This window comes from Colletotrichum truncatum (genome assembly GCF_014235925.2).
Source record: "Colletotrichum truncatum strain CMES1059 chromosome Unknown Contig_0002, whole genome shotgun sequence".
Lineage (NCBI taxonomy): Eukaryota > Fungi > Ascomycota > Sordariomycetes > Glomerellales > Glomerellaceae > Colletotrichum > Colletotrichum truncatum.
Window position 1 is genome coordinate 2,866,798 of NW_027222399.1, and position 26,579 is coordinate 2,893,376.

General features: G+C 52.8%; 6 protein-coding genes across 6 annotated transcripts; 2 read left to right on the forward strand and 4 right to left on the reverse strand.

Annotated features, from left to right (window-relative positions):
- Positions 1 to 269: 269 nt before the first annotated feature.
- On the forward strand, positions 270 to 2,698 carry CTRU02_203700 (uncharacterized protein; the record flags this gene model as incomplete). Its single annotated transcript, XM_036722276.1, has 2 exons — positions 270 to 443; positions 506 to 2,698. The coding sequence occupies 2 exons, from the start codon at positions 270 to 272 to the stop codon at positions 2,696 to 2,698; spliced, it is 2,367 nt and encodes a 788-aa protein (XP_036585882.1).
- Positions 2,699 to 7,492: 4,794 nt separating this feature from the next.
- CTRU02_203701 (hsp70 protein) lies at positions 7,493 to 9,753 on the forward strand (the record flags this gene model as incomplete). Its single annotated transcript, XM_036722277.1, has 5 exons — positions 7,493 to 7,692; positions 7,878 to 8,477; positions 8,525 to 8,776; positions 8,825 to 9,353; positions 9,421 to 9,753. 5 exons carry the CDS (start codon positions 7,493 to 7,495, stop codon positions 9,751 to 9,753), a joined length of 1,914 nt encoding a protein of 637 aa, XP_036585883.1.
- Positions 9,754 to 11,574: 1,821 nt separating this feature from the next.
- Positions 11,575 to 12,366, reverse strand: CTRU02_203702 (uncharacterized protein; the record flags this gene model as incomplete). Its single annotated transcript, XM_036722279.1, has 1 exon — positions 11,575 to 12,366. The coding sequence occupies one exon, from the start codon at positions 12,364 to 12,366 to the stop codon at positions 11,575 to 11,577; it is 792 nt and encodes a 263-aa protein (XP_036585885.1).
- A 2,107-nt stretch (positions 12,367 to 14,473) lies between these two features.
- On the reverse strand, positions 14,474 to 16,152 carry CTRU02_203703 (uncharacterized protein; the record flags this gene model as incomplete). The annotated part of the gene is made up of 3 exons (XM_036722280.1): positions 14,474 to 14,934; positions 15,009 to 15,218; positions 15,300 to 16,152. The coding sequence occupies 3 exons, from the start codon at positions 16,150 to 16,152 to the stop codon at positions 14,474 to 14,476; spliced, it is 1,524 nt and encodes a 507-aa protein (XP_036585886.1).
- A 1,054-nt stretch (positions 16,153 to 17,206) lies between these two features.
- CTRU02_203704 (uncharacterized protein) lies at positions 17,207 to 18,103 on the reverse strand (the record flags this gene model as incomplete). The annotated part of the gene is made up of 1 exon (XM_036722281.2): positions 17,207 to 18,103. One exon carries the CDS (start codon positions 18,101 to 18,103, stop codon positions 17,207 to 17,209), a length of 897 nt encoding a protein of 298 aa, XP_036585887.2.
- A 1,138-nt stretch (positions 18,104 to 19,241) lies between these two features.
- On the reverse strand, positions 19,242 to 19,986 carry CTRU02_203705 (histidine phosphotransferase hpt1p; the record flags this gene model as incomplete). Its single annotated transcript, XM_036722282.1, has 3 exons — positions 19,242 to 19,500; positions 19,687 to 19,859; positions 19,966 to 19,986. The coding sequence occupies 3 exons, from the start codon at positions 19,984 to 19,986 to the stop codon at positions 19,242 to 19,244; spliced, it is 453 nt and encodes a 150-aa protein (XP_036585888.1).
- Between the last annotated feature and the right edge of the window lie 6,593 nt (positions 19,987 to 26,579).

Genomic DNA, 26,579 nt, shown 5'->3' on the forward strand with positions numbered 1-26,579 from the left:
ACAACTACAACTACAAGATCTACAACAATTCACCACAACTACAACTGCGTTTCACACCACAAACATATACAAAAATCAGAACCCATCTGAATGCCACAGAACTCGCACCTGGCTCTTGCTGAGAGCTCCTAGTTAGGCACAGCATCTGTACGGCCCAGGCTTACGCGCCTGCGAAGCGGCCCTAACCAGCTGACTCGCCCCAGAAACACCGTCATCACGAGGATCTTGACTGGACTCAACGATCACATCCCCAACACACACAAGACACAATGACGGTCGCACACGATTTGGCCCATCGAGGGTCCTCATCCCATTCCGCCAACACCATGGCCCTCGAAGATCGATTTGAGGTTCTCAAGGAGATTGGCGATGGTAGTTTTGGCAGTGTCGTTCTCGCCCGAGTTCGTAGCGCAGGTGCTAGCGTGGCTCGCAGAGGGACGGTGGTAAGTACCTGCAGGACGCCCCATTGTGTGTATCATCAATGGTAACCAGAATCAATTTTTAGGTCGCCATCAAGACCATGAAGAAGACTTTCGAGTCTTTCACGCCATGCTTAGAGCTCCGCGAGGTCGTCTTTCTGAAGACGCTCCCTAACCACGCCCACCTCGTTCCCGCTCTTGACATCTTCCTGGACCCCTACAGCAAGAAGCTTCACATCGCTATGGAGTACATGGAGGGCAACCTGTACCAATTGATGAAGGCCCGCGACCACAAGTGCCTCGACAACGCCAGCGTCAAGAGCATTCTCTTCCAGATTATGCAAGGTCTTGAGCACATCCACGCACATCACTTTTTCCACCGTGATATCAAGCCCGAGAACATTCTCGTATCCACCTCCTCCCACCAAGATACCGTCACATCCTTCCGCAGATACTCCGCTCTCGTTACGCCTCCCTCCACTCCCCCGAACTACACAGTCAAGATTGCCGATTTTGGTCTCGCCCGTGAGACCCATTCCAAGCTGCCCTACACGACTTACGTTTCCACGAGATGGTACCGAGCACCCGAGGTCCTTCTGCGTGCCGGCGAATACTCGGCGCCTGTCGACATTTGGGCAGTTGGTGCCATGGCAGTAGAGATTGCCACTCTGAAGCCACTCTTCCCTGGCGGAAACGAGGTTGACCAGGTTTGGCGGGTCTGCGAAATTATGGGAAGCCCCGGAAACTGGTACAACAAGGCCGGTGCTCGAGTCGGCGGCGGTGAGTGGAGGGACGGCACCAGACTGGCCGGAAAATTGGGTTTCTCGTTCCCCAAGATGGCCCCCCATGCCATCGACACCATTTTGCAAGCACCCCAGTGGCCCGCTGCGCTGAGCCACTTCGTTACGTGGTGCTTGATGTGGGACCCCAAGAGCCGTCCGACATCAACACAGGCCATTGCCCACGAGTACTTCGTTGATGCCGTCGACCCCCTTCGACCAAAGTCTTCCGCCTCGAGAATCCTCGGTCGCAAGCAGTCGGATCTGAGCCGTGGAAAGGATTCGAACTCGTCCACCCCGACGTCCTCCAAGCCTTCTTGGTTCAGAAAGTCTCTGATCGGCCGCTCTGAAAGCGCCGAGGTTACTGTGACTCAATCCGTTTCGAAGGATTCTACCCCGAGGCCTTCTCCCGTCCCCTCGCAGACGACCAACGAGGTCCCTGTCGCAAAGACTCGCCCCGCTCAATCGAAGCGCACGACATGGACAAATGGCCCGTCCAACGTTGCTCCCATGCCGATACTCCCCACGATTCGACCTATTTCTCCCCTGTCCGATGCCGTGACCGCCCAGGCAAGCAACGGATACAACGACTCGTATGCTAACGGCAACCAACGCTCCGCTCAAATGGATGAAAAGAAGAAGATTGGCAGACAATTGTCAGTCGCTTCAAGCACTAACCACTACGCCGAGATCCACCGCCAGCAGGCAGAGCGTGCCCTTAATGGCAACGGCGGTCTTGCGTCCCCGCCGGGCGGTCACAAGGAAAGCTTCTTCTCGCACCTCAGGAAACGCGCTCGTCGCTTCTCTGGCCGTCACCAGGCACCAATGTCGCCCAACTCGGACGACATCGAGGCCCAGGCTGGCTGCGGTCCCTGGAACAGCAACAGGTCGTCCATGGTCATTGACAACGCGCCTACTCCTCCGCCGAAGCCCGCTGAGATCTATGAACCCCTCGACAAGGCCCTTCGAGATGTCCAGCAGAACCGTGACAACGCACCCGTCCCTCCTGCTCACCTCATCACGCCCAACAGCACCCTGAAGAGACACCACTCATTGCCTCAACATCAGCCGCGCTCTGTCGACAATATCATGGGAGCTGCCCGAGGAGCCGGCCCCATCTCGAGCCGTACTCGCAGGTCTCAGGCAGTGCAGGGTGTACAGCACTATGATGCGCCTGATGAGGAGGATGAGCTTCTGGATGAAGTCCTCAACTCGACACATCGAGCCATGAAGCGCCTCGAGAAGGAGGGCAAGCCTGGTCTGCGTCAATCGGCCAGCAACATCGCGATGGCGAACCCGTACCCCACCCCGTCACCTTCAGCCAACGGCAACGGCGTTCTCTTCGGCGACAATCACGAAGCGGTTACCCCCAAACCCCTGGACCTGAAGAAGTCAAATGGTGCCGAGAGCCAGTACAAGTGGCCCACGCCTCCCTATGAGGAGAGTGAATGGGCTGCCTCGGCATCGGCCAGCATTTGGGCTGCCAGCAATCGTTTCTAGGGTCACGGCTTCGACCGCAAAAGTTTTTTGTGTATTCACATGCATGGGCCTGGTGTTTGGCGTTAGCCGGCGTGCCCATCGCATCGTCTTGAAGGAGGCGATGTTCATGCCGGATCTCAATTTCTTTCACCCATATATGTTTGGAAGCAGGGTGGCATTTCGATTATTCTATGATATCTTCGATACCACAGGGCGGCATCCCATCCGCCATCGCGCACATCTTATTTTCCTTCTGCTGTCTGTTTATCAACTCATCTGTTTTGAAATACCCGACACTATAGACTGGCAGGGCTACCAACGGCGGCCTCAACCAAAGATAACATTTCATTTGTTTTCAAGGGCTCACGCGGGCAAGGAGTGGCAGTCTCCCAATCTGGAAAAATAAAGAGAGAATACGGTTCTAGGGATTGGGAGGCAAAAGATTAGGAAAGGGGGGGGTCCAACACAGGTCACAATGTTCTTGTACAAGGGAAACAAACAAGGCACACAATATTTTTTTTCTAGACTCTCTGCGGGCTGGACACGTCAGAAGACTCGAGGAAAGAAAGCCATGTGGCCGGGGATTACCCAAATGGATAGTTTGTCATATACGCGGTCCGCGGACACTACACGCAAATGGTACATATATGGGCATCTATCTTAGCTACTCGGGAACGGCGGCATTGAGTCCAACAGCTTTGGCTGTATGGAAACTATCTTTTATTTGATTTTTGCGGATGAGGTGGGAAAAAAGAAGCTAGTTAGAAGGAAGGGGCTGTACGTAGGCGGACGATATTTTGAGTCCCGCTCAACATATTTACATAATAGGTGGCATCCGAGAGATGTTCACTGTCATGACCCAATTCTTCTTGACTCTCGCTTTGCGATGTACGTGACTTCAAATCGGACGGTTCAGATGCCGTAGCGCAGACCCAAGGCCGGATCTCGGCCGAGTTAAGCTGTTGCATGTGGCGAGTTCATTCATAAAATTATAAAAAGAGAGAAAGGTTCGGACGAATTTAGTCGCTGCGAAGCTAGCGTCAAGGGACAAACTGGATTCGAGTGCATGGGGTCTGCATTAGGGGGAGGTACCAGAAACGCAGCAAGAACGTAAGATTGTTCTTTGCCTACAGTAGTCGCCTGCGTTGTAACGCAGCGGAGGAGACGGGGCGGGAGGATCGGGCTTGCTTGCTGCGGCCGGGTTTTGGGGGCCAAAAGGGGGGGTGGCCTGCAGAGCTACTCCCCGGGCGACGAGGACGCTAAAAAAAAAAAAATAGCCGTCCCCTCCCAAGGCATCCGTAAGTAAGTACTTGCCGGTTTAGGGACACTCGCGGTGGCTGTGTCTCGTGTAACTGGTGGAGCGACCGAACATCATGGATAGTAGGACTCGAAATAGATAAACAGAGAAGAAATGAGTGTGTACAATTTTTTATTTTTTTAACGAGCATGGGCACTTACTGTTCACACCTCTTGTGGCTGAGGGCTAGATCCTCTTTACTCGAAGCTATCGGAGGTGAGGCGGAAGACGACCAGGTGAGAAAAAATATAAGGAGGCGGTGATGGCGGATGGCGGGGGCTAAAAAGTTTCAAGCCACCTTTTGCGGGTGAGTGTTTCTGAGTCTGAGGACAACGGGCTGTTTTGGAGAAAAGAAAGGGTTTTGGGCGTTTCTTCGTCCACTGGTTTTACGCTGAAGGGGAAAGAGAGGGAGGCAAAAAAAGGTAAGTGAATAATAGTAGTGGTGTAGGGGAGGAGTGTTGATATCCGTATCAGTTAACAGTGATTGTTGGTTTATGGTGACAAATGGCCATGATAGGCTTATTTTGTCTCAGCCCAGCCGGTGAGACTCTCCTTACTTATTTTTGCCTTTGCATCTCTCTCCCGAGACTGGTCGTCGTCACGTTTTAGTTACGAGAGACAGTTTCGTCCTTTCTTTATTTCGTCCTCCCCTCCTTCAACGGGTGAAGAGGCAGAGAAGCACGGAGTGGTTTTCTTTTTTCGGCGGTGATAGAAGGAAAGTGTTGTTGAACGTGTCTTACGCTCTCTCACCCGACTTGCCTTGATTGTACGCCTCACCGGCTGAGGTGAAACCAGAGGTCCAGCCACAACGGTGAGAATCTAGACAGCAGTTGCTTTTCAGGTAGTTTTCTGATTGTGGACTTAGATGCACTGACATACTGATGTTTCTGTTCGGGCTATGATATCTGACACGTCATGGCGCTGACGGCGGACAAAAAAAAAACACTGATGGAACCACGGGCCGCATCAAGGGAGAGGTTCAGTCAGAAGACGGGAGCAGATGGGACTCGCCATGGCTTGTCGAAATTGGATCCTGTGAAGGCCAGTCAGCCTGACCAGCCTCGAGGCTGAAGTCACTGCCGAGAGGTAAGAAGGGGGGCTTGGTGTCACGAGCAAGGCGAGTATGTCAGCAGCGACCCCAAGCTGGCATCTCGGTCCGATCTGTAAAAGTAAGAAAGCGGGACTTTGTAGCTGCGGATAGAGAGGGTTCGAGATTATCGGATGCTTCCATCTTGGCCCAGCTTGCCTCTGCTTTTGAGAGCATTTGTCTCTGATAATAGGTTTCCAGGTTGAATGCTGGCGCTTCTGTCTCACGAAACTGGGATTAATATTCAACACTCTCGGAAGCAACCTCGCTCGTTGGTTTTATTACATAGCTCCGTCGACCTGCCTGTAAGCCTTCTTAGCTCGCACCGTTTGAATTGGCTTCCTGACAACGCTTCATTGGCGTTGATGGAGATTCGCTTGAGCTGGACCCCATCCGCCAAATCCTAAAACTCAAGCCCCGGGATTGTATGACAATCATCCAAACAGGACGATGAATCAAAGCTTGATTCATAGCTAAGCTGGTGATGCTCAGCAGCTAGATGCTGCCAAGTCAGGTCCACTTTGAGATCATGGCAGGAAGTGATGCTAGCGCTTCGCCTCGGAATGACCCATCTGAGCCCTGTGTAGTGGATCTCTTGATTGTGTGCCCTCGATTTGACTAAGCGTCATGAATAGCAATAGCCCTAAATTCAAGTATCAATAAGCGACTGTAGTTTAACGGTTAGAATACCTCGTTGTGGCCTCTCAACTGGTTCCGAGGAGATGGAAGTTCGATTCCTCCTAGTCGCACATTTTTGTTTACATTCTTTGTTGTTGGGCTTAGTGTAATTCCTTTACTAAAAGGACTTGGGAGATTGATTGGCCTTGGTGGTTTAGTCCGCTCAGACAGCCAACATCCACGAAAACAGATTGACGATCGACGGTGACTTTGACAACGTCAGCTGCGCTGACCTTGACGAAGTTGCTCTCAGGGTGAGCTTCCGCATTCCTTTCACATTAGTTAAAATCAGAAGAAAAAACGGAGAATTGTGAGATTCAGAGTGACCCTGCCTTGGCAGAACGATGCAACTCCACTGGTATTACGTTGCTGAACCACTTGATGGAGCCCATCACCGCCTGAGCGATTGCTTGCGTAGGTTCCTGTCTTCGGCATTGAAGCCCGAGCTTTGAAGCTCATGCCCCACTATATAGGCTCCTCTTCCTGCGGTTGGCCGAAGACGCAATAGGCGCCCGTCAAGGGGAACAGCAGCTTTCATGCACCAAAGGATCATCTTGGCATTTGGATACGAGAGTGCTGCTTGTCAGGGCCTACGCGTTCTCTGAGAATTGGAAACAAGACGTATGTGAATCTTGTCTTTTTGGAGGGTGAAGAATGACGAAGACATGTACGTTGCTGGCCTACAAGCGAGACGTGCCAAGGATGTGCCTCGGGAACCACGCCGACCCTCGGGCAAGTCCTCGGGCAGTTCCTGTTCGTCTACTTCACTGGATCACGTGATAACACAGCGCTTCCTGTGTAACTGTGCCCCGCCATATCTGCACACTTGATTTGCTTACATCAGCCAGCCATGGCACGGTACTTTGGCAACCTCTGCCCGGGCTACCTTGCCGCACTGCGCCTCATCAGCGCAACGCCAGTACAGGTAGCCAGGGCAGGTGCTGCAAGCAACTCTCAGGTGCGCCCCCCTTCCCCAGCACCACCAACAGCAGCTCCAGCGCCAGCACCAGCTCTGAACAGTCCAACTAGCCCAAAGAAAGAGCTCATTTTCAGCTTAGCTATTCATCCTGACTTCAACAGCGTATGACGTGGGGCAGTGTTTGCCTGCCTGTCCTGTCCTGCCCTGTCGCGAACCAGGTTCCTCCCGCCCTGCCGGACGCTACGCTTCCCATTCTGCCTCCCACCTTACTACTACAACAACTAGCGGCGTCAGGGTAGGTACTTGCTCGGTACAATCTCGACCAGCCAGCGTTGTCTTCTGTCTTCATTCCTTCGTCAAGTGAACCAGGAACTCAATTAGGCAGCAGAATACTTTGCTCGCCAAACAGCGTTCCCAAACATCAGACGTGGCTCTTGACGACTTCGTATCTGTCGACGTTGACCCTTTGTCGCTTCTTGTCGTCATTGTCGGGGGCCCCTTCGTTCCTGGGCTGAAGCCGTCTTCAACTTGTCACTTTTCCCTCCTTTTTTCTGCCACCCAACACGCCCGCCCACTTCAGGACCGAACCCCTCCTCCACCATTCCCCCCACGATCATGGTCCCGTAGCCTTGCTGTCCTGAAGAGTCGACCTGCACTCTTCGTTTTTTTGCGCACAACGAAAAAACAGCGCCGTAACGCTTCTAGCCACTCATTCTAGTCGGATCGCCAGTAGTCGCGCACGAGGGCTTGTCCCGTGCGTTCTGTTTTCTGTCGTCGGAGTCAGCTGGTGCGGATTATGGGTTTGAGCAGACATCTAGACTTGGTATTGCCACCATGAGCTTCAATCTCCCCCTCCGGCCGAGCTCCAGCAGTATACGGAACCAGGCGAGCAGGAGCAGTTACTTTACAAATTACACGCCTAGTTCATCCACCGAAGCCGTTAACGGCCCTCCTCAACGCCAGCCCACTCGGGAGCTGTTTGGCACGACCGATCGGCTGATTGTCGGTGTCGACTTCGGAACCACGTTTTCAGGGTGAGTCGTGTGCCCTCCGCCTCAGCGCGAGTTCGTGTTGCCCGTAAGAGGCATCTTTATTTTTGTTCACGCCGGGTGCTTTATTTGATGCTTCCCCTCATTTATGGGACACCAAAACCCGTCGCTGAATTGATGAGCTCACCTGATCTTGTTCATTTGGGATGGCTCGCTGACTATCATGTCAGTGTCGCTGCCGTATACACATCAACCCCAGACGATGTCGAAATCATCAAGACCTGGCCTGGCGGTAACGGCATCACCTCGGACAAGGTGCCTACGGAGATAAGCTATGACTTCCCCCCAAACACGCCCGAGGGCACAACTCCTACTGTGAAATGGGGGTTCCAGTTCAAGCCTGAAGAGTCGCGTCTTCGCTGTATCAAGCTCTTCCTCGACCGCTCACAGAAACTGCCCTTTTACGTGAGCCCGCTGGAAACAGCTGCTCAGCTGAAGCGCTACAACAAAAACGTCCTCGACGCCGTGAGCGACTATCTTACCCAGATCTACAAGCACACCATGGACACTCTGACCCGAAGATACGGCGAGTCCTTTATGGCATCTACAAAAGTCGAATTCGTCTTGACTTGCCCAGCCGTGTGGTCTGACGCCGCAAAGAACACGACGCTTCAGGCGGCCGAACGAGCGGGTATGGGATCAATGTCAGAGATCCAAATGATCAGCGAACCGGAAGCCGCTGCAGTGTACACGTTGAAGGCGATCCAGCCGAACCACCTCAATGCTGGTGATAACTTCATTGTGTGTGACGCTGGTGGTGGAACTGTCGAGTAAGTTTATGCCGTTGGGCTAACGGGGACACCACTAACAACTGTAGTTTGATTGCATATAAAATCATTTCGCTCAAGCCGCTGAAAGTCGAGGAATCGGCTGTGGGTACTGGCGGCCTCTGCGGAAGCGCATTTCTGAACTACAGGTTTGAAGAACATGTCAAAAATAAGCTTGGCCATACCAGATTTGATGAGATGATGCACAAGAAACAAAAGACATGGCAGATGGGTCTCAGATATTTTGAAGAATTTGTGAAGCGGAATTTCAATGAGGATGAGCACCAGGAGGTCAACGTGCCGTAAGCCCACCTCACCTCTACGAGGAGAACCATTCTAACTTGCATCAGATTTCCAGGGTTGCCGGACGATGAGGATGCCGGTTTGGACTGTGGGTTCATGATCATGACGGCGGCAGAAATCAAGGAAATTTTTGAGCCTGTTGTCAAGGAGGTTTGCGACCTTGTCCAGGGCCAGGTCGATGGCATTCGCAAGGATGGAGGCGTTGTTTCTGGCATCGTGCTAGTGGGAGGATTTGGCCAAAGCGACTATCTCTACCGAAGACTCAAGTCGCATTTCAATAGCTCCGCGCCACCGCCATACACTGAAAGACCGACTCACGGCACCTTGACTTCAATGCAAGAGACGGCTTCGATCGAAGTGATGCAGCCAGTGTATGCCTGGACGGCTGTCGTGCGCGGCGCAGTGTTGCGAGGGCTTGAGGGAAACATGGTGATCTCAAGAAAAGCGCGATACCACTACGGTACATCATATGCAACTGTGTACGACGAGGAGAAACATTCGGTCAGTGAGCGGTACTGGTCGCCGCTATGGGAGCGATGGATGGTGTCAGACCGTATGCAGTGGCACATTGCAAAGGTGAGTTGGTTCTGGCATATCATTAGCTGCTTCTGAGAGATGGCAACTGACTGAGATGTGAACACAGGGAGAAGCCATATCGCCTCTTGAACCCATTGCCTTCCACTACACTCGAAACTTCCGACCAGGGCAGTCGTTGACAGTGACCGACGACCTTATTGCGTGTGAAGCTGACGATCCGCCATCGGCGTACACCCGTGACCTCATCCATGTGTGCACACTTACAACGGACCTTGCAGCGGTGCCGAGGAGTCTGTTTACGCGCTTAACAACAACACGAGGTGTTGAGTTTGACAATCTCGATTTCACGCTGGAAATGATTGTTGATAGTGCCGGTTTGGGCTTCGAACTCAAGGTGGATGGTGTCAGGTACGGACGTGTTGACGCTGAGTTCCATTAAGATACGGGTTGGAAAAGGCACAGCGGTGTGAGATGAGACATAATGAAGAAATAACGCGGCGAAAGCATACTGCACGACGGAGTTTTCGGGCACGGGGGGATTGCAAAGGGTATCAAATCCAAAAAGCTTGGTTAACCTCCTCATTATATATAGTTCGCGAGTATCCAGTCTCGAGAACGCAATAAGTCGCCAGGTATGAAGCACATTGTGCAACGGTTGACGCGTCTGACACGTATATCCACCATTGGATTCCTCTTTTGATTGGGATTAAAGTATCTGTGATATGCCGGCGACCCTGGAAAATGAGGCTTGACGACTGCAGCACAGGGGTATCTCTCGGCGGATATCCTGGACCCCGCATGGGTTGACAAGCTCAACGGTTGGCGACGGGGGTTTTGTGACTTATACTCTTTTCTTCTTCCTTGCTCGTCACGTATCATACCTTTGTGCACGAACGGCGATACTACCCGAGCGGAGACCCTGGAACAATATCCTCGTGGTGTACGAATCTTCCAATTCAGCTCGACTCATTCCGGTGCAGACCGAAGGAGGCTGTGCACGTGGGTGTTAGTGGTAAGGCAAAAAAATTGCGAGCCAGAGGTACTGACTACGATTTTTTTCGCCACAGCCCTGTTTTCGAGAAGAGGCGCCTATTGGGCCAAGGATGAGTCGGGATTTGTCCAGCCTGCATTGGCAATCTGTTCGTGTCGAAACACACCGGTGAGGCGAAGCTGACATTTGCGACCCATTGGGGGTGGATTAAATATAAAAAGGGGCGAACAAGACAGCCCATTGCTTAATATTAGTCCGAGAGACTACGAGTCCCATATCCCCTCTGTCTAATAGAAGAAGTATGAACGTAGGCGAGCAAGTGGATTTCGGTATGTAAGAATACTGCCGTTAATTTTATGGGAGGTCTGTTGCCTATATATGACTGCAGTCTTCGAGCCGTTTCTGTTGCTGACCTGAGTGGAGAGCGTTCCTTCCAAATTTGAAACCTAGCATAGAACGAAACCGAAAGGAGAAACCCCTGCAGTGAAAGGAAAGATAACCCTTAAGACCTTGTAGACGGGAAGTCCATTGGTAAGCTCCCGCCTGTCCGAGGGATCCAGCCTGGTAAATGATAATGTACCCTCCTGTGCTCCCTTGTCGTGTTCATAGAGTAATCACAGCAATCAACTTCTTGAAAGATCATCAAGCTAGACCAAATCGTACCCAAAAAAAAAAAAAACCACAGCGGATCAAACTTGCCGAACTGGCACTTAGTAGCCTTTCAAAGCGGAAAACATGAGTCAAATCTCTCCAAAGTCAGGCTATGAGAGCCCCATGGCACACTAGAAGATGGGTTAGGTCATCCTGGATGCCGAGGGATACTCCCACTGTCCAAGTCTGCTTTTGCCGGCTACTTGGGCCCCTCGACTGGTCAGCCTCGTATAGAAGGGCGTGACTCGCACTTGATGCAGGTGGCCTCATATTCCAACGCACATCTTCGACCCCAGGAACACAAGGTGGGAAATCCGTCATGGGGTTGCAGGACGAGCCTGCGGGTTCCTGTAGTGCTGCCTTGTCCCAGGCGAATTGCCCTGTACAGCGTTCCTAGGATATGAAGATCCTACAACCTTGCTAACAAATGGATGGATAGATGAACTATCCTTCGCACAAAACGCCTTCCGAAGCAAATCGGAAATATGCCGTACGCCCCGGTCAGTGATCGACGTCGGCCCGCCCCGGGACCCATGCGTTCTTACTTATAACCCGGAACAACGGCATTTTAAGGGAACACGACAGCATCCGTTCTCCTCGTGCAACACCTTGTCGTTCTTAATAATGGCGTCGTGACCCTCTGTGTCGTCGTCGTCGACTGTTATCTACCACTTCAACAACCGCATCCCTGCCAGAGCTTTCGGGTCTCCAGCCTAGAGGAAAGACCTCCGTCGGTGGTGGGGGACCTTCACTCAGCCCCTTGGCTTGCTGGTATGCCTTAGGAGATATAAGTTGCAATCGATACACGTGGTCCAGGAAGTGGAAGTCGGGTCTTCTGTTTTCAAAAAGACAACCATCATACAACATGTGGTCAGCAATATGTTTCATTCGGCTCTCGAAGTTGTATCCAGCATCGAGAGACTGCTGCGTGTCGTATTGAAAATCGTCGCAATACCAACAAATACATAGCGCGGGATAGTTACGACGCAGGTGGTCATCTTCGGTATGTCGGATCCACAACTCAGCCTCATCTAGTTGGAACCTATACTGACACCCCGTCCAGGGCTGGAACTCGCAATGCAGCATTTGTCGACTCGGCAGTACGGTAGTTGGAGAATGTATCATGGCCCGAGTGAAGCTACTCGCAGTAGTATACTCAGAAGGGGCTGGTGTATCAGAGTATTCATCTGGCATACGGTGCTCGTTGCCATACGGAGCCCAAAACCCAGACGAGTGGGTGTAGTTACTCTGGCTGCTACCAGAGCTGTACTCGGAACTGCTAGAGGGCACTCCCCAGGAAGCAGTGGACGATGTTACAGAATGTGCATCGCTATTGTAGAGGGAAGGGGGCACAGAGGTATAGTCTGCTGAGGAATAGGGGTATTCAGACCCAGAAGAATGCCCTGACATCGCGTCCAAAGGAGATGGCCAAGCTTGTCGAAACAAAAGTTTGCTGTGCCGGAACTAGGGAATTCTCCGGGAAGTTAGACAAGGCCAGCCGTGGTGTTTGTTAATGACACCCGAATGAGAGGTTGACTAACCGCTTCTAGACAAGATACGGGTCGACGACCGAGTCCCAGCTCAAAGGTTTCAACACAGGACACGATGGAGGTGGCAATGAGCGACGAGGAGGGAACTCAGGCGGAGGGGTGGGGATCTTGGATTACTTAGGGGATCAGTAGAAACAGGCGATTGGGTGTACGCAGGTGATGCTGCAGCCGAGTGCCTGCACCTCGAACCCCCGACAGGATACTACTGTTCGACGGACAACAAAACTTCGAAGATCAATGGGGTGCAGTACCCACGAGATTGAGAAACACTTGATATAGGGCCACGAAGAGGAACGGAAGAAGAAAGTCTGGCTTTCTTTCCTTGCGTTGTCAAGGATTTGGGCTATGCGCTAGTCTTTATGGACCGACAGCAGCTTACCTGCACACCAAAGTCCAAAGGCTTGCAACCCCCTCGTCGGCGGATTCCCAAATGCGAATCACAGCCTTCGGCACGAACCAAGCGTGCCGGAACGGATACCAGCAGAGGATTCGCTATCCACACCACCATCAAAGGCCCAGCTCAAGTTCTATGGTCAGTCTCCTTTCACTTACTAGACTTGAGAAAAATGAAGCAAGCGTATCAGCAGTGAACGAGCCCAGCTTGATCCAGGAGCGTCTCCTCTCAAGAGATTCGTCTTTAACTGGTTTTGCCTTCGGCGTGATACCCTGATATCAAGAACCGACGGTCATATGAACGTTGGCACGGCAGCTGGGGGTGTTTTTTTTTATCATCTACGCTTATGTTGACTTTCTAAGGCCGAGGAAATCCCACATGCAGAAGCCCCCAGGATACTTTTGTCATATATTACAAGTGTACATTGGCCCAAAGTTCAACTTGGCCTTTTCCAAGGGCATGGTACGTTACTCATTACCATAACCAAAATCGTGGTGAATCACCCCCTCTATACTGCTCACGCGTATGGGAAGGTACTGGGATCGATAAGAGCAGAGGGAGGGGGTGTAGGGAGAGCCAAAGCAGACAAATGCAGCGCGGCGTCTGCAGCATCACATGAATTACTGCTCTGACTGAGAACAGCAACCAAAAGCTAGGAATAAATTGATTCTCTCTGGCTGCGTATTCTCTTTGTCCAAAAAAAAAAAAAAAAAAAAAAAGGGAAAAAAAAGGAACGACCCGATTCAAACAATGCAAGGAGAAAGCAATTGCCTGGGTTGAGGTTGGAACAGGTATGTTAAGCGTCAACTCAAACCAGAGTATCAGCTGTTGCAGTGGCGTCTAGCACAGCATGGAGGCAAGCGCGAAAGAATGCAGAAGCTGTGCAGAGGGTGCCAATGCGTGTCGGGGGGATGCCATAGACCCGGAAGGATTGATGAGCGAGCAGGTGCAGAGCCGCAAATCCCTTTCGTCTCGTCCCCCCCCCTCACTCGCAATTTCTGGAGGGAACAGATTGAGCTGGGAGGTAAGGTAATTGCGGGAAGGGGAAAGAAGATCCGACTGAACCCCGCTCCCGCACCCTGTCGACTGTAACCAGGGAGCTGCAGCAGGAAGCTGGCTCGCTCTCTCGGAACGGCCTGCATGTCTCTAAGGGGCACGGGGTGGGCTTGAATTTCAGTGAATGGATGCCATCTATTGGTTGCTTATGCTGGGGCCACTCCTACATCTTTCATGAACATTGCTGAAGCAATGCTTTCGTGATGGACAAGATACGAAGTGTGGTAATACATATCGGGCTAACCCGCAGGCGGGAGAACGGGGGGAGGGGTTTGTGAGTGAGAGTTGGTTGGATAAGTCGTCATTTGGATGGGTCGCTGGTGGCGGCGATGACCGATGACCGATGACCGATGGCTGGATTTGGTAAGTAGTGATAACGGTAGATTGACAGGCAGGCTAGATGTGCACTTTTTTGAGGTCATCGGCACCGGTGGCGGCGCCGTTTATTACAAGTAAACTGACGATAGTTGGGAGAGTAATGTTTTGTTTGGCAGCAGCAGCAGCAGCAGCAGCTTCATCATTCGGGACTACAAAGTACCCTAGCCTTGGCAATGACATTCTCGTATTGCATGTGTCCGCCGTTCTCATCCCCGCGCTTGATAATGCCGGGAAATGTGACGCAGGCGATATCGCGCTGTGCAAGGGCCTCCTCGTCCTCCCCGCCAATATCCTCCATAGTGGCGGCGTCGAACTTTGTCTGCTGATGCGGGACGATGTCGGGCATGTGGATCCTGAATACGGCCTTTTGCACGGCGAGCTGCCGCGCAAGGTCCGCCGCGCTGCCGACTAGAGCCCGGAGTGCCGTGTCGCGGGCCTCGGTCGCCTTTACGTCCGTCACGGCGTCGAGGATGCCGTTTACGCGAGCGATAACGCTCTCCATCGCTGCTGATGTTTCTGTTTGCATCTTGGCTTCCGCCTCACGCTGGATGAGGGCGAGGGTGGAGGAGCGCCAGTTATTTAGCGCTTCTGGGGATTCCACTGCTGTCGTCAATATGTCTGTCTCAGACTCCCGAGGTAAGGAGTGAAGTGGGGGGAAAGGGGTGCCGACGAACCATAACTAGCAAGCGTTTCCTCCATAGCCTTGAACTGATCTGCCTGCTCTTTAGGTAGGCCGAAAAAGTAATAATTGAAAACGCTGTCCACAAGAAGCTTCGAGACGAGCGATTGTAGCATGTGAACCTTGGCCGTGGCCTCGAGGTCCGCATACATGGGCACCAGACGACCCAGCTCTTCACGCGCCTCCTCATCGGCGCCAGCAATGTCTGTCCAAACCCTCTTAGTCAGTCCTGTGCTCCTTCAAAAAAGCACAAAATCAAAGAGAGAGTTCTTCTTCCTAGACATACCTAATTTAGCCCTGCGAAAGTTGACAATAATCCAATTCTGTAATCCATTCCCCAACCTCGCCATGCCTTCACAAAAGACCTCGTCAGAAGTCTGGCCGCTCATCCGCGTGCTCGTGCTTACAAACTCCTTGAGCCCACGCACCTGCGCGCGCAGCTCCCCGACCTCTCGGCGTAAGGCATCTCTGTCGGCGTCCCGGGTCTCACCTTCCTGCCTCAACATCCGCAAGTCCGCGTCAGCACGGAGAAACTGCTGGTTAAGGTCGCTGTGCTTCGCCTGCCAAAACACCGCCGTCTCACTCTCGTTCTGAGAGAGTTTGTCAAGCTCGCGCGTAAACTCCTGCTCCATTATCTCTAGCTCACGCTCGAGGTGGGCTATGCGGGCGTCCTTGTCCTTTAGCAATATCGACGTGTTGCCGCCGCTGCCGCCGCCGCCGCTGCTGCTACTGCTGGTCATGTTGACGGCAGTAGTTCCCCCGCTGCCACTCGAAGTATCCTTTGATCTTGAATCTTTGTCCTTGGCATCCTTGCCAGAAGACTCGCGTGAAGTGCCTGCATCGTCCGGGTTGAGAGGCGTAGACGAGCTCGCTGGGGCGTGGTGTGCGCGAGGCGGAGGGGCGATGATGTTTGCTGCCGCTGCCGCTGCTGATGCGACGCTGCTGTTCCGGGGATTTGAAGTATGTAGAATGTGCGTGCTCGAGCCGCCTGGCGACTTGTTTGAGCTGGTACTCGAGCTTCCGGCGTTGCTATTGCTACCCCCACTGGTGTTGTTGGCGCTACTGCTGCCGCCGGGTATGAAGGAGCGGCGCTTCTCCGATGTCGTGGACATCCGGCCGAGCTTCTTATCTTTCGTCATGAGAATGGCGAGGGAGGGGATGGGGCATGCGGCTATCGTCGCGGCACTGCTGCATGTTGTGGGAAGGACGATTCGAGGCGGAGCGGTGCGCAGCTTCACGACGGAGGGAACTAGACAAAGTGTGTCTCCTTCCTCTTCCGTTCGCTTAGACGGCCGCCTGTTGGGAGAGTTCAGCGACTCCTTCGTTCGGTCGGTGCCTGACAGAGGGGCCGGGCAATTGTGTTGTAAGAGCTGGACTGGGCTGTCTGCCTGGGAGGCAAAAGTTGGGCTGGTTACTTAGCCCTCTTAAAAAGGCGGCGATGCACCCCCGCCGAGCAGGACAGTTCGTCGCAAGCAAACACGCAGGTTGCTACGTTAGGTTAACGTAGGTAGTTGGGGGCGCGACGGGGATGCGCTGACTTGGGGCTGGGGTGTTCCGTCAAGATGCCCCGCCGGAGCGGTATTTATAGCGGCCGGGCCGCTTGTGGCCGCGCTCGGGGCTGAGAATCGTGGGGGCTGTGCGGTGGTCTTCCTGCCGCCCGGGGCACCTGAGCTGTTTGATGGAGCCCTGCAAGTGGCTGCACGCCTAGCAAGAGCCCTCATAAAGCTGCTTATTTTACGACTCGTGGGTTTTGGGGGTAGAATTTCCGCGAGGAAGGAGGGAAGGCTACGGATAGATAAATAGAGAGCTTCAAGCAGAATAATTGTTGGCGTTCCCAACCTGCCTGTTAAGCAGTTGAACCAGGGGCATTTTCTGTTGTCCGCCCCAGTTCAGGCTCATACGTTTGTTCGCTCACGCTTTGTAAGGATTGGAAGTGGCAAGGTCATATCGCTACGGGTGTTTGTCTAAAGGGCATTGGAGAGGATAGATTGTATTCGTAGACATCGATGCATATGCATCTCCAGACGCGTCTTACTGCAAATGCACGATCGATTAATCAGGTCGTGGGACTCGTTCTTTGCTCAAATTGGCCTTTGATGAGGCTACGCAAGGGGAGAGCAATCATCTTGTAACCTAAAGCCATCGGGCTTAACACGAGCCGCTGAGTTTACGAATAAGCCAAGATGAGTTTACTCAGAAAGCAATCTCAGCCTCGACTTCGTATTCTTGATCATCCACACCCTCAATTTGCTTCGCCCCCATCCGACAGATTGCAATCTTCTCCACTGGCATGTCTTCCACCCATACATGATCATCATAGCGGTCGAGTATGTCCCTCGCATCGATAGTCATCTTCGTCCCTCTTTTCCCTCTTCCGCCCTTAACATAGATAGTGTTGATGATGGTAGCATGCAACAACAACGGCCGATCCTCCTTCTCTATGACCTCAGCCTCCTGGAATACGGCCCTCAGCTTCTCGCAAAAGGCGCGAAAGATACCCTCCGGATCGATCGGCGGTGCGTAGAGGACCGTTGCTTTGGGGGCTGGTTGTATAGAGTGCAGACCGCGAAGGGTGATGGACAATGGCTTGGGTTCAAGGGTTGTTGACGGTTGTACGGCGCCCGCCAAGGGGGTAAGAGTTGATAGAGGCTTGATGCCCGATAGTATCTCGCGTGGTTTGAGGCTCTTCAGGACCTCGATCGCCTTTTCAACACCTTCATTGTTGGGGAAGCTCATCACTCCGAGAGTCAGGTGGAGGGTGCCCAGGGGCCGGACAGCGTCCGGCGGAATGGCGAAGCTTTCTGGGCTGGTGACATCCGCTCTGAAGGAGGCCAGGCTCTTAGATAGCTGAGATCGTGAGGAAGGGGTTACAAGAGGGATACACAGGAAGTGCGTGGGAGCCGATCTGGGGGTTGGTCGAGGAGGCATAGTGAGTATGCTGGGAGGCGGGTACGATGATCTCCAGTTTTGCTTCAAGATCTTGCTGTTTGAATAGCCTCGATCAAGGACACAAAACAAACTTGTCTCTTTCCTCGGAAAAGGTGTGCAGGGCACACACGTAGAACCTACAACGACGTTAGAAATCTCCATGGCATTCAAGGTTCGTTACCGTGGCGGCACGGGATTAAGCCAGGTGCTCCCAACGGGCCGGCCCGAGTATGGCGTCCCCAGAGTCTTGCCGCGTGACCGTCTGCCTCAGAGAGCCATAGTAGATCGTGATCCGTGAACGGGCTGTCCACGCGAAAGTAGCCAACCTTAGGTGCAAGAGCGGGTGGGAAGGCCAGTTCGCAGGCTCTGCCTCCAAAGGACCCGCACAGCTCCGGGGTCGACCGTTTGGTATTCAGCTTCATTCCTTTGAGAAAAGGTCTAGGCTTACCACAAACAACCTATGGCGTCAATTTGTCGATCTCTGGCCTGGGCTTCGTCACAGCTCTTGATGATGTCAGTCGGTCACGGCTGAAAGGTGCGCTCGGGAGAAATTTGGCGAGTTCCCCGCCCGCACTGTACTTGGGATGGAAGCCTGGCCGTAAGCCAGAAACGAAAAACCCTGCGGCTGGGCATTTCGATAACTGAAGCAAAGCGAATATATCTACATTACAAGTCACAGACTGTATAGGGTTCAATGACTATATGTTGATTGATCCCATTCCAGAATTATTTTTTTTAGCATCTTCACGAAGGCACCTTTGATGTCCATGCTCGCATGAACGGCTTCTGAATAGTCGCCGTAAAGCCTTGCATTGCCCTGTAAGCAAGTAATGCTATTGCCCGTCTACCCAGCAGAAATGGTAAAGACCGTGATGGTGCATGCTGTTGATTTAGGACTATGGCAGGCGCAGATGTGACAGCCCAGGATGCAGGTGTTAGAACCTTTCTTGCTGTCCCAGTAGACTACCTCGACCGTTCGATTCTTTATTCGGTTGCTCCCTCGATAGAGGAGGGCCTTCCACGCAAAGCCAGTCCGGATTTCCAAGCCAAAATGCCAATTTTTCTTCATGATTCAAATTCGTAAGCGTAGGGGAGGGGTATGAGAAGTAGGTTCGTGAGCAAAGCGTCCAAGGTCCAAGGTAGTCGAAGAGCTGAATGGCCCTCGGTGAAGGGCGAGCCCGCCCTTTTCATGTTCCACATCCTTGACGTCGTCACAGCCATCGTTTCTAATGCTGGACGGCGGTACGGCTGATGCTGGGACATGGAGCGCGACGTGCCAGGAGTTGTACATCGTGGCCTTTTAGGCGTCGGTAGTGTTGTAAAACTTCTTCAGAAGCTTCTCGGCGTCCTCATACTCAGTCTTCAGTGCCTTAAGCGTTTCCGTGATACGTTTCAGACACAGCTCCTCGTCCTTCTCTGGAGACCCATCCTCATTCTCCTTCTTGCCATAGCGTTGGATCTTTTCGCAGCTGTCCCTAACCTTGACGAGGCCAAGCGTGGCCGAGGAGCCCTTGAGAAAATGGCCCAACGACGACAACTTCTCCAGGTCTTTTTCCTCTCTGTGCGAAATAAGAAACAGATGACCGTCAGCCTTGTCTAGGAGCATACTGCAGACCTGGTTGAGGGCCCACGAAGCAACTTTGGTGCCGAGGGTAGGGGGGGAGGGGGGGAGGAGAGGGAGAGAGGGGAAGGAAGGAGAGTGGGGGGCGAAGCAAGTGAGGGCGGGCGGTGATGATGCGACTCACAAAGCCGAGTCCATCGACTCAAAAGTTTCTTCTGCTTGCTCGAAGAAGCCAAAGACGATTGACTGGCTGAATTCGCGATCATCCTCGCTGTCGTCCATCTCCAGAATCTGACCGAAGGTGACTGAGTCAATCGCGTCGCCAAAGTCAACAGAGTTGAGGGGACCGTCATCGCTCTGTGCCCAACACCCCACGTCAGCCCTCATAGTTCAAACCAACACATGATCAGAGCTTTTTTTCTCCTTCTTTTTCTCTTTGGTGAATGAAAGCGTCTTCACGTACTTTGTCCTCAGAGGCAGGCATTTTGGCGGTCTAAGGATTATCTTGTGTTAATTGTGGTGGTGTGTATTTTGATGGTCAATGTGGCCGTTGACAGCAGGGCGAATAAAGGCTTTTGGAGGGGTAAAAGCGACCGAGATGAACACTGAGGTGTGACTGGCGGTAACACGGAGGCACGGAGGAGCTACTGAGGCGAAGATTTGGTTAGAAAGCCCGCGTTAAGGCAAGGAGGTTTAGTTGGGCGGTGGATCCCACGATGTGGACTGTGGGAATGAAGGCTTGGGAATATTTGCGCCCGGCTCTTCGGGGGGCAGGCTGGGTGTGATATGGTGTGCTGGGACAGGCTGCGGTGGTGCTGCTGTGGGTGATGATGAACGAGATATACCGCACGAGGGCATGTGCAGCTGAGTGTGGGTATTCGGATGGAGGGCAGGAAGGGAGAAGGGGACAGCGCAGGAGCCAGAACAGAACAGCAGGAGCCAGAACAGAACAGCAACGCGCACAACAACAACAAATTACTTACAGATGCGAATAGGACTGAGTGATGAGGATTGGATACAATGAACCGTTGTTTGGGCGAGCTAGAGTAGGAAAGGGTAAGCTGTCGGGTCCGATTCTGGTCGGGTGCGCATATAAGACGACTTCGGAAGGTAAAGTCAGGCAAAAGGCAGATAGGGCTTCCGAGGTGTCTAATAATTTTTCGGCGGGGGACGCAGTGAGTGATGTGGGTAGGTGGACTTTTTTGGAGGGGAAGAACGGCGTGGTGGGGTTGCGTTGGTAACTGCAAAGTACCTGAACTTGCTGGGTTAGGAGAAGGACACCCCAGGGCAGGAAAGGACAAGACTGTACCTACTGGAATGGGAGACCAGGTCGCTGCAGGGTCGGTAAGTGGATGGAGGTAGGGGATCTCGTCGGCTTTTGCTTGGGCGCGATTTTCCAGTGGTGATGGGGTACTTGACAGCTTTGAGGTTAGCTAAGGTTACGAGGTGATGTAAGAAGCACCACAAACTATGATGAGGTGACTATGATGCCAGATGAATAAGGCCGAAAGGGAAAAAAGATGTCCAAGGCCAACAAAAAACACAGCTCATCCGCGATGAAACTCAGCAGTATCAGCACGCGACTAGAATTTTTTTTTTTCTCAACTGTCTAATCGCGGGGAAGTTTTATTGAAGACGATGAGGAGGAGGATAAAGGTCACCGCGGTGGTGAGTGGGTAACCAACGTGACGGTTGTTGAGCGCCTGAATTGAGGTAAAAATGACTGAATGGCCCCTGAGCGGCTGATTAAAGCGGAAGGCGTGACGGCCGGCAGCAGTACCGGGGGGTGCACGAGAGGAGGGGAGATGATTTCTCAAAAAGGAAAAGGGCGAATCTGAGAGTGATCTCTAGCGCGATTTTGGTTGGGACCTTGGTGCTGTGTGTATGCTAAGAATGAGATGTCCTTACCTGCTAGCTGGGACAGACACAGGTGAGGTAAGGTGAGGTGGTAGTAGGTAGGAGGTAAGGTGAGAACAAGACGATGAAAGTCAAGTGAGACTGCAGTGATTTCCAATTAAGATGGACGGACAAGCCTTGGGGGGGCTTGGGGAGAAGGCGTGTGCCACCGCGGCCCTTGCTGGAAACGCTGTTGCAAGTACTGTGTGGTACACACAGCGGACGAACGCTGTACTGCCTAAGAGGGGGAAGGTTGGTGGAGGTGGAAGAGGCGCTGGGAGGGGGAGAAGAAGCGGGGGGAAAAGACAGGGTCAAACGATGGTACGGCGGGATTTGGTCACCTTTTCTGCAGGGCCTTCGTCCGGGTATGGTGCGTTAGCGGGCGTGGGTAGGAATGTTCGCGGGTGATGCGATGCAGTTGCTCTCAACGTAGTCGTTGGCAGTTGTGGTGGTGGTGGTGGTGGTGCGAGGTTTGGATGGTGGTGAGGTGGCCGGAGATGGAACCGTAGAACATATGGCACACACGCGCACACCCTGAAAATGGACGGGAGCAGTCAAGTAGAAATGTAAGTTCACGACCGCGATCGTTCATATCACAGAGCGCAGGTGAGTCAAGGGCGACAAGCGCGGCGAGTTGAGACGAGATATACCAACTCAATGCAAAAGCAAGGCGAACCAAAAAAAAGGCTGCCAGGTCTGTGGTGACAGCGATGGCCCAGCAATGTGTGAAGTAAAGTATGGCGGGTGTAGAGAACGGAATGGAGTCCTGTTGGACAAGGAGGAGGAGGGTTGGCTGGGATATCCACAGCGTAGGTCCAGGCGCGGCTACCTGACCTCATACCTAAAAAAACTCATGGAAGCGTCGCCAGAGTTGCATCACCAGCCCTTGTCTTTAAGGGTCCGTTCGGGTGCCGCAATCAATATGCATGCCACTTTTTGCCAGCGCTTTCTCTTTTTCTAAACACTGGGTCTTCCGGATGCTTGCTGCTATCTGCTTCTTGATAAAGCTGACAAGTCATGGTATTCGCTTAGCTTTGCCGCAACAGCATCAGTACTAGTAGCAGCCCGAGGTGCTAAGCTAAGGTAAGGCACCCATGGTGGATAACTAAGTAGAGTACTGCTAGGGGATAGCCTGCTAGCCGACTTAGCGCGCCTCGCAACCCCCTACGTACGGGGCGCACCGTATCATCATCTTCCTTTTGGTGTAGCGTTTCTGGCAAGTTGCCCACATGTACGCCCTATGTAGCTCTAGGTAACAAGGCAGCCCTGTCCTATAAAGAAAAGCTGTCCCCGTGGTAGGCTTGAAGGAAGAGAGGGCCGCCCAAGCATCGTCGACTGTGACTTCTGCGGTTGGCAGCTATTACCATAGTTGTGTTCAATATGCACCTACCTCGATGAACACCGTAATAACTAGCTAGACTCTCACTCCCCCCCTCCCGCCTGTTGCTTTGTGTCACTCCTCCCACGATTACGCTTACCTGCCTAATCGTTTCTTTTATTCATGCAACATCCGTATGTCGACCGCACAACACCAGGCCAGCCCCGATGATCAGCCTGGATCAGCCATCCACGTCCTCACAACGTCTTACCACGGGCGTCCTCGGCGCTCTATTTCAGAGTCTAGACCTTCAAGAGTTCCCACATTGACCAAGTTTCTCGGAAAATCCCACATATTCACGTCATGAGAAGGCCCAGTTCAGGACTTTTAGGCGTCAGGATTCACCCGAACACGCCGTTTCGCTTGTCAGTTGACTGCACCTTATCCTGATGGGGACGCACCACTTCTGTCCGCTCTCTGTATTCCTCTTCTCGGAAGGCTTCTAGATCAGACATCGGTCGTGGAGTTGTGGAACTTCTTTCCGGCCGTACAGTACCCACGAGCACCGACCCAAGACAGGGACGCTACTTACCCCCATCTCCCGGGTTCTCCTCACATCCTTCGCCAGCAGCCAGGAGCCCCGACCATGCGAGAGCACTGCCCTGCATGGCAGGCTACATGGCGTCTCGTGCAGCTCAGTCACGAAAAGGTTATGATCAGCGCTTTCTGCAACTTTCCTCCGACTTCCTCCCAACAACTTAGCCGCCTGGCCTCTGCTTAATCCCACGCAGTAATTCACCGACATGGGATCTCACCGATCCAGTCTTGTCGCTTGACGTGATTTCCGCCATTGTTTGTAGTCTCCTCGATTATTTCTCCCCCGTCTCCTTTACCAACAGTGTCCCTGATCAACAGCGACTTAGACATACACTTGCGTAAGACTACGTGAGTTTTCCCACAATCATTCCACGAGACAGAGCACAGTTCCCCGACGTAGGTAACCAATCGTCTGTGTCCTGGACCCCTCTTCCAGCCCGCCCTACTTAAGAAATTTGTGGTCATTCATTGAAGCTTGAGCCATCAGTTGAGACGACCCATCCGCAACAGCTCAATACATAACAGCATGCTATTGGTGCTGTGGCAAGCCGCTATGCCTTCCATGGCTGACAACTGTGCAATTCTCGCAATACCATGCTCCCCACTGCACTCTAATGAGAGGCCACAGGTACAGTACTGTGGTGGGAAATATTGAAGCCGAGTCAAAGCCAGCCGCTAGAGGCAGAGACCAGGAAGAAAAAAAGAGGAAAGTCAAGGGGCCAGCAACGGCGGAATGCAGGGACCTAACCCCGTCAAAGGACCTTTTGGCGATCTGTTCCTGATTCAAGACTCTTGGCCATGCTCACATGCCACTTATGCTACTGGTGCTAGACAGATTGCAGGCAAGACAGGGAAAGCACGGCGAAATACAGTCCCACACCGCTGCAGAATCATCGCACAAGAAGCCCGTGATGGAGGCTAGACTTTCTCGGCCGACGGTCAATGGCCCACATCTGAACACTTTTCAGCAAAAGGAGAAGGATTTTCGCGCCCTGTGTGGCCGATGTGGTGGTGTTGTCCACCATCTTCCGCGATGGGGTTCCGTCGAAGTGGTCAACTGGTGGTGAGGTGGGACTATATCTGGGGGGTTGGAGTTAGCGTCCCCATAGACGTCATAGACGTCATACCGCACTTGGACGTCATCGGTGGGTTACACTGCAAGCTCTGCAAGGACCGGGGTGCATTGGGTGGTAGACGTTTCCGTTTTGGGTCGCAACCGTCTGGTAGCAGGCCACTCCGACGGCAGCCTCTGCAACTTCCACCTCTAGCCAGCGTCGACTCTGCATTTTGGCAGTCGCCATAACTGATTGTTTGAGCTACAAAAAAAGTTAAATGACACCGGTTTGGAAGCTCAATAGAAATCTGCGACTTCTGTAGCACATGGTGCAAGCGACCACTTGAAGGTAAGCCACGGTTACATCCACAGAAAGACGACATGATCCGGCAGAACGGGACGGTATCGTGAAAGTTTCCGTGTTTAACGGAGACCCACAACTTGACGGTCGGGTCTCAAAGTGCGGTAGACCGGAAATCGGCAAGCCGCTAACTGAGAACTTCATCTCCACGGGTCCCGTCGTCCCACCGTCATCAGGTCCATCCTTTTGGTTACTCACACCTATGGTTTTTCACCCGAGACAACTCGCTCCGCATCCCACCTTCCAAAGCCCCTTTCGATCTTCGGTGAACGTAGGCATAGGGAACACAGGACAGTAATATCAATTCGTCTGATGATTGGATCGGCTGAACTCTGGTGTCACGCATACGCCAAGGCCATTGTGAGGGACGGCGCGCCGTAGATGAGGGACTGATCGAGCTAACAATTCAAGACCTTTACCTCTGTCGCCTAAAACCTCGATCGTCGCATGAGTGGAGGACAATTCAACATCGCACAGCCAATGGATAATGTACGGTGACATCTTCACACATACACATTATTGAGAACCATCCCGTAACTTTGCAAAGTCAAATGTGTCTACTTTCGTCTGGCTTCAACTGGTAGGATGTCTACTGGGCCTCTCATGATTAATGCAACAGTGACAACTTGCGATGGTCCGGGCCAAACGATTGTATCTCCACCCCGGAAGTGTTACAATGTCATGCGAATCAACTGCTTAAGACAACAACATCTCGTAAAGCTTACTGCAGATTAATCCTGGAGCCTCAAGCAAAACCTTTGGTGGTGGTTGGATGTCAAGACACGGGGCTACCAGATGACAGCCGGAGGTGATTGTTGGTAACCTCATTCGCTCCCCGCTGTACGGCTGAATTATAGCTCCACTTGCTCGGTCGGCATCCGTCCGAGTGACAAGGAATACACCTATCATTCAAGTAACGTTCAGATACCGTCGATTTGCGGGGACACTCAGGCAATGCGATATCGCGGCGGAAACGTTTTTGATCCACGGGCGTGACTGGCAGCAGCGGCGAGGCGGTGGGTGATCGTAAGAAGGCATGCTCCTCGCATCCTCAAGACTCTTTCCGGCTGTTTCTCTCTTTACACCCCCTCTCGTTCTTTCTTGCCTTCCTACACCGTCTCGCAAGCCTATCTGCATGAACAACACGAGATTCCCGCCGGCGCTGCATGCAAGTGCGAGGTGACATTCTCAAAAACCTGTTTTTGACCTGTTGTGCGGCCAGTAGTGTCTCCCTGCGCCGGCTTGGCCGGCTTCGCAGGCTCATGGGGGTGCCTTCTTCGAGGGGATGGTTCAGACGAAGCCCTCAGGTTGGGGTCTGACGGACGAGCCGCCGTTTTGCTTTAAACTTTTCCCCCAATCTTTCTAGACGCCAGATAAATGCCAGAATGGTTTCCTGCCCAGTCCGGAAATCTCGTCGAGCAAATCCAGAAGCATGGTTGACACGGCTGAAAACGGAGCAGACTTCACCAGCCTTCCCTCCCCTGGTAGCCGCTTTTATCCCCGGAACGATGTAAGCAGACTGTCACGTGGTTCACCAGGTACCAACGAGTTAGCTTGTCAGCCTTCAGCGAAGGGTTTTGGTAGAGTTCTTCCCTCACTAGCTATTCGGCTTCGACTTGGCCGGGTGGTTGTTGCTATTACGGGAGGAGGCGGACCTTTTTTTTTTTTTTTTTTTTTTTCAAGGCCTCACGGGCCGGGGAGCTGACTGCATTGATTCCATCTTGCAGCGCCGATCCTGGGAAGAAGGAATATTCGCGCTATCATCTGCATGCTGGACCACTAAAGGGGACAAGGGCAGCCATTCATCCAGTGACGGGCAAGTGACGGGGGGTATCGGGGGGCACCGTGTTC